Source organism: Polyodon spathula, chromosome 12 (assembly GCF_017654505.1).
Source record: "Polyodon spathula isolate WHYD16114869_AA chromosome 12, ASM1765450v1, whole genome shotgun sequence".
In the NCBI taxonomy this organism is placed as follows: domain Eukaryota; kingdom Metazoa; phylum Chordata; class Actinopteri; order Acipenseriformes; family Polyodontidae; genus Polyodon; species Polyodon spathula.
This window is the reverse complement of record NC_054545.1, coordinates 35,200,085-35,212,576: the sequence shown is the minus strand read 5'-3', so window position 1 is coordinate 35,212,576 and position 12,492 is coordinate 35,200,085. Positions and strand designations below refer to the sequence as shown.

At 38.5% G+C, this 12,492-nt stretch overlaps 1 protein-coding gene across 1 annotated transcript in view; it reads right to left on the bottom strand.

Annotated features, from left to right (window-relative positions):
* Positions 1-12,492, bottom strand: part of LOC121324690 (proton-coupled amino acid transporter 1-like) — a 34,155-nt gene that overhangs the window by 19,495 nt on the left and 2,168 nt on the right. Inside the window, exons 2-11 of the mRNA XM_041266808.1 lie at positions 11,997-12,066; positions 11,628-11,754; positions 8,236-8,326; positions 7,241-7,329; positions 6,237-6,332; positions 5,746-5,830; positions 4,573-4,791; positions 3,636-3,734; positions 3,282-3,448; positions 1,049-1,218 (exon numbers count right to left, since the gene is read on the bottom strand). Coding sequence (XP_041122742.1) covers positions 1,049-1,218; positions 3,282-3,448; positions 3,636-3,734; positions 4,573-4,791; positions 5,746-5,830; positions 6,237-6,332; positions 7,241-7,329; positions 8,236-8,326; positions 11,628-11,749 — 1,138 coding nt within the window. The 5' untranslated portion in view covers positions 11,750-11,754; positions 11,997-12,066. The remainder of the gene's footprint in view (positions 1-1,048; positions 1,219-3,281; positions 3,449-3,635; positions 3,735-4,572; positions 4,792-5,745; positions 5,831-6,236; positions 6,333-7,240; positions 7,330-8,235; positions 8,327-11,627; positions 11,755-11,996; positions 12,067-12,492) is intronic.

Genomic DNA, 12,492 nt, shown 5'->3' with positions numbered 1-12,492 from the left:
TTTTTTTTTTTTTTTTTTTTTTTAATGGTTTTATTTTATAGTACTGTTTTTATGATTGTTTTAAGTGTTTCTTGTCCTGTTTGAATGATCTGCCTCTTTTTGACACTGACTTTACAATGTTGTTTCTTGACTCTTCTCTTGCCAGGACCCTCTTGCAAATGAATGTTAAATGGTTAAAGAAATACATTTGAAATTTGGAGTTAGTATAGCTTTTCAGTTTCACTGAAAATCATTTTGTGTCCAATGTTGTAAATGAGCTGATAAAATATTGGTTTCACTGGAAACACTAAAATGTTTTTTTTTTTTTTTTTTTTTTTTACCTCTTTACACACTCAGACCTGTTACCATATAACACACCAGATATAAAGCAGGGGAATGCTGTAAATCAAAAGACTTGACTGCCCCAGAATGGGTGAGTTTGATGCATACTCGGGATGCAATTTAAAGGAATTCTGTTCAATGCAAAAAACAAACGTATTTCTATATTGAGCACTCAGCGGCAGCCACAAGAGTTACCTTGGATTTCAAACAGTATTCTAACCCCTAATCCCCTTAAGAGACACTTAAAAGGCTTATATAAGGGATTCTTCAGGTCACTGTGTACACTAAACATCAATTGATCTGAGAGACATTTGCACTCAATAGACAATGCGTCTCACGTCTATCATCAATCAGAGCTGTGGATGTAGCAGCAATATCTCTTGCCACTTCCTCTCACTGTGCTTATCCTAGTGATCAGGCTTTGAGTGGACATGCCAGGCCATTTAATTACATAAACATTACTCTGTTTTCAATCATTTACATTTCCCTAATATTTAATTTCTTAATATTGTATTCTATGCCTTTGTAGTTTCTTCTTAGATCTTGGTCTCTGGGCTACCTAGCCAATGACCTTATACATGTCATGACTGAAATGAGCAGATGTTTCAGCCATTACTGATGCTTGTTTGTGGAGATGGAGTGATGTAGTACTGGCAGCATTTTTGCTTTAGATGAACATATTGGTGTATACTATATAGATTCTTGTTGATTTTCATACATTACTTACAGGTCAAGGTGACAAGTGCTGCACGGACGGCAAGGTCAGCTGCCCACGCCCATCGTTCCTCCAACCGGGCAACTACTCGTGGGATCAAGATTTCAGCAGGCACGTAGAACTGCAGGGCATAGGTGATGAAAATCCCAAAGCTGTAGAGGATTTTTACTGCCTGATACAGCCTAGAAACAGACAGATTTACAAACAGACTTAGTATTTTTAACAACCTGCTGTATCAACTGTAATGAAATGCAATGCCACAAGTAACAGGCAAGGTAAATATTTATATATCGGTACTGAATATAAAAAAAGAATATGAATATGGTGTGCAGTGTTTCAGAAGTTTGCAAACACAGGTGATTTCATTACATTACAGCAGAGGAAACCACAGTTTCCAGTATGTGAATGCTGAGGATTACACAGAGCAGCAGAAGGGTAAGTACAGAGCAGGGCTAAAGGAAAGGAAGAAAAAATAAAGAAATACATCTCTCAAGGAATATAGTAACAGATACAAGGTGGATAACTAGCTGCAGAATGCGGCAGCTCTGCCCTTTAAGAATAAGCAGAAAGCAGATAATGAAAACCACAATCAATTTTTCAATTTGAAGGGGGTACATGGATTAAAATCAATGTTCTGTACTAGGGAAACTCCAGTAAGAAACAGTGCAGTGGTATTTGGCACACACTAATCCAAGTTGCCAAGCGAAACGTATCCCATAACTTTGACACAAACTTATATATAGTCTACAGCAGGGGTGGCCAACCTTGGTCCTGGACAGCTGCAGGGTCTTCTGGTTTTCATTCCACTGAGTTCTCAATTATTTAATTGAACCAATTATTTTCTTAAATCGGCAACACAAACATTTTCCCCAGGTCTTTAGCCATTGATGATTTAAAAATACCCAGGAAACCTGCACGGCTGTGGCTCTCCAGGACTAAGGCTGGAAGCCCCTGTTTAGGAAGCTGTCAGTAAAGCTACAATAATTGGCGCTATGCCCAGCTAGCTGTAGGCAGTATTCAGCAGATAGTACTGATACTGCATGCCTGTTTACCTTCAGAACCGGATTTAAAACTGCCTTTATAAAAAATAGCACTTTGGCAACAAAAGTGCAAAGGCTATAGCTGGAGGTTCCCAACTTCTATTAAAGGGAGGAAAGCGCTTCATTTATTTCCATGCCAACTGACTCTTCTGTGTCTCCGCCTACATGGTTCTTGAGGTTCCCAGCTGTAAAACAACTAACTGATGCTTAACTGCCGTTCCATAGGAATATGTTCACAGTATATTGAATAACCTCCACAACAACTTGATGACTGGCTCTCTACCTGTACATACATCACCACCAGAGAAATAACCTACTCCCTACTGCAAGTGGCTCATGTAACATCAATCAGCTCGGTGTACTCAAATACCCTAGAACTGCATGAATGATCAGTTTCAACTGTGCTAACATTCAAGAAAGACACAACCAGGCTCCTGGGTAGAAATACAAATCTTTCATCTATCTGCTATTCCAATTACATATATTTAATTAGAAAAAGAGAAGACAGCAGCCTGTCCCCTTCAAGGCTGAAGAGAGGAGACTTTGAAGTCAAAGGGAATTTATTTAATATGAAATTGTGTTGTTTACACATCAGAGTTAAAAAAAAGAGTTAGACAAAAAAAGTATGTTAATACACCATCGTCCTGGTGAGCAACTTAAATTGAAAGCCAACAGCAGGATTGGATTAAACTGAATCCTTAATGAGTCTTTCCATAAAGACTGGAGACAGCGTTAATACTGCCCGAGATAAATTCTCACAGCAGTAGGTACAGCGTCTCTGATTGGATTTCTGTTTTTATGTGAAAAGTCACAAGATCCTGGAGACGTCCTTTAAAACCTACTGGCTCTTCTCAACACTGATTACATCAACTATTTTACCTCTTTTGTATTATCTGCATGTTACGATGTCCCTATGTCCTTTGTCACTTGGTATGGAGTTAACCAATGTATTCTTTTTGTCACAGGGGACACGTGGTTACATCAGAGTAATGCTTACATTCCAGTGTTCCAGATAAACTTGGAGGTCCAACATGATCCTCTGAGCTCTACTGTGGCCACAGAGGTGCTAAGACTTTAGATGATATTTCACAACCACACCATCATGCTGTGTCTTGTGAATGAGATAGCATATAAAAAGAAGCATTTCAAAATTTAAAATGGAAAGAAAGTGGCATTTCAAATAAGAGAAAAGAGATAATAGTGACCAGCAGTTTGGCAGGTTTAACGTGATGCTCGCTCCGATGCCGTCTCCAAAGCAGAGGTATCCCAGCGTTCCCAAGCTGATATACAGGCAGGTTACAATCGCCATGCCCAAGTACAGAACCTTGTGGAACGATCGAGGCGTCTTCATCTTATTTTCAAGAGGGAGCACCTAAAAATCGAAGGACAGTAACCAGCAGGATGAATACTGGGAACTTTTTTTTTTTATGTGATTAGCAAATAGGTTGTAAATAAACTCCTTTTTTACCTTTATGGAATAGATTTTAAGTCCCAAGTGTCCTTCATGACCACTCTGTGAAGTTTTTTTTTTTTAAATTACAAAACCATGAATGACTTACCACGCCGATGCCTTCAAATGCAAATATGGCCGTGCCAAAGAAGAGAGGGTAGTTCTTTAATTCGCCCAATAACGGTAACGCAACAGGAAATGGGATATTCTGAAAGGGACAAAGGTCGATAAGAAAAAGAACAAGTACAGTATGTCAGTAACATACATCCCTCGCCACAGTCGTCCATGCAGAAAAAGTGGGAAAAAAACAAACAAACAGTAACTACTAATACACCCAGGTCAACAATGAAGCAGTCAAGTTTCACAAATTTAACTGGGGACTGCAATTTTAAAGCCGCAGCCAGTCTTTGTTACAAGAGTACCATCTCTCACTTGGCCTTCATGAACAATGTACACCCACAGTGGTCATGTTTTCAAGGCTTTAGCAGTGGTGCACACTTGAATATTGATTATTAAAAGCAACAGTAGCTGTGTCCACTTCAGGGCCAGTTAAAAAGCCCATACCAAGGACATAATAAGTTGCAATAGGGAAGAGGTAACAGGTCTCTAATAACTACACCATGAGAGATGTGGCATCTCTTGGCTTGTACTACATAAGTGAAAGTGAATCACTGCAATGCAGAATCAGAGCTAAGCAGCTGTAGCAAAGTCACCACGTCTCAGTTGCCGAGGTCTGGATTCTTGCACAAACCAGTCATTAACTAAACACAGTTCTAATGCATACGTTTACCGTGAATGCATCCAACTGTACTACTGATAGTCAAATGGAAACTTACAAGAAATTGTTCTGAGTTACCAGGGAAAGCCTGGGTTTCCTACTTCGTGCATATGGTTTCCTTTGCAGTGTATAATTACATGTATTATAAGAACTCCTGGTTACAGCAGAATTGTAATGGAATTAATATATATGACTAAAGTACAAAATTACATTTCATAGTAAATACCTAGGGACAAAATGCACAGGCAACATGTTTATGGATACCCACCCATACGATGTAGTTATAGATCATGCCTAGACTGATAATCATGGCGAGGTTTGCAAGCATTGAGAAAGGGGCCAGGTACTTCAAGTTTCGGATGAACACCAGCAGAATAATAAACGGCAAAAAACACAGCATGTACAGCCGGGAGTCAAAGGTGCTGGTCATCACAACCGTCTGGTTTAAATGACAGTCTGCGGTCGTTCCATTTGCCGATTCTATGACCTTCAAAAGAAATATAGACACAGCCATCAAGGTTTGCGGTGCATTTGTCAATTCCACTTTCAAATAACAAAACAACTATGCTAATTAAAACATAGGTTTCAGCTAATGTCCCCATCACTGTTACAAAACCAACTAGTATTTAATAAACAAATACATATTGTTTGTCATTCAAATAACTGAAATAATAAGGTTAGTAGAAGACATATTTAGGGTGAGGCCCCTGTATAGAATAAGTAAACCAAAGAGTCTTTTTTTTTTTTTTTTTTTTTTTTTTACAAAACTATGATGCCAGCTCAGCAGGCCAAGAGCACTGCTGACCACAGGAACTGTACCCAACCTGACTAGGAGGACTGTGTTCATCAAAAACATAGCAGCAGAGGCCAAGGTGTGAAACAGAACACTGTGCAAACAGGTCTGTCTTACTGATGGCTTTCAGAAACGCTTTCATGTTGATTGTGTGTGCGTGCATAGCTGTGTGGAAGAAAAGAAAGGCAATATATAGCCTTTTCACTTCACTCCCATGATCGTGAAGACAACTGGAATAGTTTGAGTTTAAGAATTGTCAGTTTTCTCAAGAAAGTGGAGCAGAGGAAATATCTTATGGATCTGCAGTTACAGAAAGGAATTGCTGAGATTTACATTGAAGAACACAGAATGTGTAGATATACTGTACTTTCTTAAAGGAAAAACCACAAATCAAAATTCTAAACTGAATAATAAATAAAACAAAGTGTTTATGAACACCTTTATTAAATGCTTATTCTGTGGTTTATTTCTGGTTTGGTAATGTAATCAGTGCGGTTTTCCTTTCTGAAAGAGGTGAGCTACTTGGAGTAAAGCTTTGAGAATATAGACCCATGTGTCTTAAAAGTAAGAAAGTCCATTTAAAAAATTAAATAATAATAAAAAAAAAACAGCAATACGTGTGTATAGAGGAGGAAAAATAAATCTTACCTGTTTGATGTTGTCAGAGAGAAAGACAAAATACACACAGCAAAAGCCCAACTGAGTGACCATCAAAAAGGCATTAACCACTCGCCTGGAGGCAGAAAGAGGGTAGAAGATGAACAATACATCACAGATTCGTTCAGAAGAGTTTGCTGTGGTTTTTGCGTGTGCGTTTGTTTTATATGGGGTATGACTGGATGTTGCACAGAAACATTTTAAAAGGAGAAAGGAAGGAAGCCAAAGCAAGAACGTCTTGCAGGTTATAAAGATTACAAAGTTCTCCGCATACACATTCATCTCATGCATTCTTTTTTTTTTAAGTTTCTTTTCACAAAAAATTCTTAGTTACAGCCTTTCACCCAAACAGGCTAATAGCTGCGTTTGATGTATGAAGTAAAAAGTAAGCAATTGCTTGTTTGTTTTGTTTTGAATAACTGTTCATGTTCTGCCATAATAACTCCTGCATACCCCCCACCTCCTTCTATTCCATATCTTACCTTCCCCAGATTGCATGTCTTTGCAGCCAGGGTACTGGCCCCACCTCCAAGCCATATTGCATACAATTACCATAGTCCAGGAAAGGCTTTCTCATCCTAATACAGAAAGAAGAAGAAAAATGAAGAAGAAGAATATGAAAAGGAAGAGGGAAGAAGGAGATTATGCAGAAAGGGGAATAAGAAATAAGGGAAATTACTTTTTTTATTTTGACCAAAAAGATAGAAAGATAGATACAGACAGACAGACAGACAGACAGACAGACAGACAGATAGATAGATAGATAGATAGATAGAGTCAAATAAACAGCTGGAATGAATAGTTCACAATATGCTCTGGAAAGTCTAGTAGAAAGTTCCATGCATTGCTTGAACAGCTGTAATAATTTAGGATGAAAGGGTGACATCTAGTGGAAGCAATAAATACTGTTCATTAAACAACTAAAACACCGTCTACAGAAAAAAAAAGCAAAAGACCTACCTACTAAATTTAGGAAATCCTTACAACCACCCAACTAGACTCTTATGCACATGGCCACTACACTATATGGTATAAAACCATATGGCGATGTCCTGGCATTGCAAGGCCTACATCACAGAATACCGTATAGAAGTGGCATCACACTACTGATTCTGACTAAATATATGAATAGTACCCTGGACAACCTTCTGCAACAATAGAGAACCATACTTGGAAGCTGAGATCAAATGTTTAAATTTTGCATTTGGAAACAGAATATAAATGTGTAGGATCAATAGATTTGCATTGTGTAAGAGATGGAAAACTGCTACACAACTGGGGGATATAAATCTCCTCCCTGAAACTGAAACTGCAGACTAACTCGTTTGAACTCGTTTGATGTGGCCCAACTCAGCCAGCCAGCACGGGACTGCACAATGCAGAAAAACCACTGTAAATGAAGAACAGCGGCCAATATGAGAACAGGAACAGAAAGACATGTGCAGCAACTGTGCCGGTGGGCAGCAGCAGAAACACAAGCACTCACCTGCCACTGAGATAATGAGAACATTTCACCAGAATGTCCATGCAGTGAACTGCAATGCCACCCATTAGGAGCAGACTTATAGGTCCCAACTACAAAAAAAAATAAAAATAAAATTTACAATTGCAACAAAGCAGTGCTTTTAAAGGGTTTTCTCTTTAAGCTGCAGTGTGACAATGGTGTGCAGGGGTTTTGACGTCTGACAGGCAGGATTGCAGGACTTGGTACTGAGAACAAAGATTGTACCTAAATGTGTGAATTGGATAAACATGTATCCACTACTTCAGGACATGCATGGAGTTTTAATGGGTTCAAGTAAACAATTTAGAACAGGTTTGGAACAAAGACAAGGAGTGGAAGGACTGCCTTTGGACACACCTGGTTTAAGTAGTCTGTAACACTGACCTGGAGGTCAATCCGAGTATGATTTTACCTCCATGAACAGTTTAGTCTGCGAGATGTAGAGCACGAAGCAAAAGGAAAGAATAACGTTGGTATTCTGTGGCATGCTTTGCATGGCTGCAGATAATTACATGTGGTATTTATTAATTGTGTCAGGTTGATTTGTAAATGGAATTGCACAGCCCGTGTGAGGAATCACCCTGGTCTGACCAGGGCATACTGCCTATCTTCCTCTGAATGTTCTGGCGGAAGTTTAAAGTCTATGCTCTGAGGAACACTTTGCAAATATGTACTTTCTGTTGCCGAATATTCATAGGACTACAGGATGCAAGTACACAAATAAGGAATCCACCTTCAAATGCAAGCATGTTAAAGATCAGAGGTAGCTTGGGCATACTAAATAAAAACGGAAAAATCTTATAGACGTCTTATTCTAACTTAACAGGTCATAGTTTGTTGTATATGGCAGCATCAGCCCCCTAACAGGGGAGACGGCAGTGAAAAGGGGCCCCAATCCTGCCATGAGGTTTAGAAACGGGATCTCTAGGAGGTTTGGAGAGCAGTGAAACACAGCGCCACTGCCACATATCTCTTACCACAAGCCCTGCATTCTTCACAGCCAGAGGAAGTCCCAGCAGTCCTGTGCCAATGTTGCCTTTCAGCAAGTGGATCAGGGTTTGAATGAAACTGAAATAAAAACCAGGTGATCAGCACTGACAATGTAAAAGCAACAGAACCCTCCCTGACCTACTGCATTTCCTCTACTTATGTTATTCTTACCAATGCATTAGGCAGAAAACTTCTTGTAATAAAAGCCCATGAGACGCATTTTAATTTGGTCATGTTATCAAGATGTAGTACTTCTAGGTAACAGTTTAAAGCAGGGATAGCCAAAGTTAGTTCTTCCACTCCTGGATTTTGTTCCAACCCTGTTCTAAATTATTTAATTAAACCTCCATCCAGACCTTGAAATAGTTAATTATCTAATTTCACCTGTGAAACCCGGAGTGGAATGACCCTCCAGGACCACGATTGAACGCCCCTAGTTCAGAATTTAAATGTTTAAAAGTGTTTAACATTTAGAATTTTTGCCTCAATGTTTAAGCACTGTCAAACATACGCATGTATTGTTTATACGGTGGGAGGTTTACAATGCAAGGTTACGTATTCATATTTATTTAAAGTCGTGTCCTATACAGCACACATATAGTCTCCTCTACACCAGTGTTGTGGAGTATCATAAAAAAAGCAACAGCAATCTTCTCATGGTGGCTTTTTTGACTGATTACAAAAATCCACACAATTTTAAATGTTGAAGTTGAAACATATAGAGAATTGAACTGAATCCAACATCCCTATTTAGGTGATCTAATCAAGTACCAGCAAGCTGTATACAGAACACCAGTAAAACATCTAATTTAGGGAGTCAATTCAAAGATGCAGTGCAGCTTTTAATAGCTCAGCTACTCAGGTGTCAAGAGCCCTATAACCGACATGAATAATAAGTAGTGAAAAGTCTTGACACAAATGCTAAAGGTTTGAGTATACAGCTTACCTAATTAACCACAAGCTAGAACTCAAGAAAAAAAAGTAGGTCACTGTGACCTAGTTTTTGATAACTTCCATTTTTTGCATTACACAATACAACACACACACACACATTATATATATATATATATATATATATATATATATATATATATATATATATATATATATTATATATATATATATATATATATATATATATATATATATATATATATATATATATATATATATATATATATAATCTGATTCTAGCTTTAGTATGCTAGTGCACTAGTCAAATACCGGATCGGCTTTTCAAGCCAGTTACCCTGGAGACAGCAATCAGACAAATATTAGTGTTCACGATACAGCTAAACTATTCAGACACAATTTATAACCAATGCAATTTGGCACAGTACTATTGCAAGCTGTGGAAGGGTGGCGTCACAGCCCAGACTGGTTACCCTCAGGAAGCAGACTCAGAAACAGTAGCTGTGCAGTATAAGCGCAAGAGCGCAAATTTATTAACAAAAACAAACCGGGTTCAACCAACAGAACAACTATACAAACAAAAAGAAACATGCAACCGCTATTCCAGTGCTTTAGTTGTGAGCATACCCTGCTACTCATAGCTTTTACCACCCTGCTACTCACATACTACTTTATACCATGTGGTTGAGACCTGGATGATGCTCAATCATTCAGTCAAGACCCAGCCTCATCCTACAGGTGTATTCCGGAGGGATGGAATTAACCCCATCACTGCCAAACAAAATAAAACCACACCCACAGTATTTACCTGTGCAGACTCCCACCCTACCACACAAGCAGTCACACAGCCCTACAAAGATAATTCAGTTCTGTCCCTCAAGTGTGCACTGTAAACCCGCAGATGCTTTGCTATTATTTTTTTTCGGAAAGTCTCATCACGTAATCCAGTACGTAAAGCTATAATTAAATAACAGTGACAAACAGCAGGACAAGCCCCATAAACACCAGCTGCCTGCACAATGCTACACTGAGAAACAGGATTGCAAAAATGTTTATCACAAGGAACCTTTCTGAACAATATTTCACCACCAAGATCCTTGATTGAGCATTGATTTTGCAATTACTAAATACAACATAACCTTGAACAGGCAGAGTCCAATCTTGAGTCTTAAAATGCATATATTTTTTTTTTTTTTTTTTAGAAACAAATTACTTGTTGGCCTAGTTTGTTGCTCAAGAAATTCTAAACAATAAAATAAAATAAAGTGGGTAAACTAGACACTCACTTTGGTCCACAAGTTCAATAGTATTACTCAAGCCTAATATTTTGACTTCTAATTACTTCAATTAATTAATCTATTCAATGGCATCGAGATCAAATCAATTAATTTAACTCTTCATAACTGACAGTTTCAAAAAATAATATAAAAAACACTTGACAGTACCTACAGGAATTGCTTTTCTTATCCGTCTGCATTTTGCCTCATTGTTTCCAATCTTAACTCTGGTATGGCTTCAACATCTCAATCTACCTTTTAAAATATTGCCAACCCTCTATTGGACTAGGAAGGCTGAAATAACCAATGACCCTTTCTTAACCAAAATGTGCATGCATTAGAAATTTCAAAGACCTATATTAGCACTAATCTGCGACTACCTAATGTTATTTATTTTCGGTAAAATAATCCAATATTAGTCCTGATCAGGGTCTATGAAACCAGCTGTGCAAGAATGAAAACACTGAAGCTCTAACCTGATGTTCAAGCCAGTTAAAGTCAATGAATGATAATCCAGAGATCTGCATATCACTTTTGTCCTTCTTATTATAAAACACGTAAAACACAGTGCAGCAGATAAACTGTGGAAACACACCATGTTCCTATTTCTGTACTAAACGCGGTAATGGTTGTTTACTTTGTTGCACCTTTGTTCTATGATCGCTCCTGGTTTGAGTACACAGTACTTACGACTTTACACGGTCAGAAGCTAAATGAATAAATGAAAAATATATTGACATTTGTTGATTTGAGCCAATAGATCTCTCTACACTACAAAATCACCAGATTTATTTTATGCACAAATGTCAACTCGATATAAAAGAAGCAGAAAAACAAACAGATCTACGGGGGAAAGAGGCTGCCAATAATAAGAGCTCTAGCTCACAGCTAGGTATAACATTCCTCGTTGTTTCTCACTGAACTGAAGCATGTGGAGACAGTGAACCAGCCTAAATCAGAGCTGCAGTATGTGGAGACAGTGAACCAGCCTAAATCAGAGCTGCAGTATGTGGAGACGGTGAACCAACCTAAATCAGAGCTGCAGTATGTGGAGACGGTGAACCAACCTAAATCAGAGCTGCAGTATGTGGAGACAGTGAACCAGCCTAAATCAGAGCTGCAGTATGTGGAGACAGTGAACCAGCCTAAATCAGAACCCTTTCTCTTCCATGCTCTAGCAGCCTCCTTACGTTGTTCCCGTTTTCTCTCCCAGCCTCGTATACTCATCCTGGGGTTCTTCAGGGCCTGGAGACCGGTCCGGGGTGAGAGAGGTCTCCTCCGTAGGGCTGTTCACTCGGCTGCTATTAGACATTGTGACTGAAAGAAAGAAAAAAGAAAGAAAGAAAGACACACTTACACTTTGTGAACGTACTGACTGCACAATGATCACTATACATTTAGTTCTAGGGATGGCAGTGCATCATAGGGTGTACATGCTAAAACCAAAATTATTTCATTATAATAAAGCAACGACAAAAAGTTACAACATTTTTAATGGCCAGACTCAATTGCTACGTGCAATAAAAAGAGATTACAGGTAATATTGTCTGAAGGCTTACCTAGTCGAAGGCTCCTCTCACTCAGTGTCTTCTGCAGTCCTATAGAAGCTCCCACATAGAGTAAATGAGTCTGTAACAGACAGAAGTCAGAAAACATTTCCATTATTAGGTATGATATGCAGAGCCCCAAACATTTAACAGTGTGTAGAAGAAATTGTCATGCTCTTGGTTCAATAAGGACCAAACAATACAATCCATTGAACTCTCTGCTCTCCTTCAACAATCTATGTTATGCAAAGCAGACATTTCCATCTCAGAATTCATGATGAAGTGTTCCAGGTTAAAGCCCCTAGCACTGCAACATCTGCTAAATCAACACAAATTAAGATTTGCAGTGTGGTCTCAACCTTGTGCCTACATAAATGTAATAGGGATGTGCAGAAAATGCAAACACAGCGGTACTGTGTGCTTATGTAAAATCCTATTCAAAAAAGCACAAGTACAGTGTATAGAACAGTGGTTAGTTTTATAATACAGTGATCTCTTATAGAAGGGT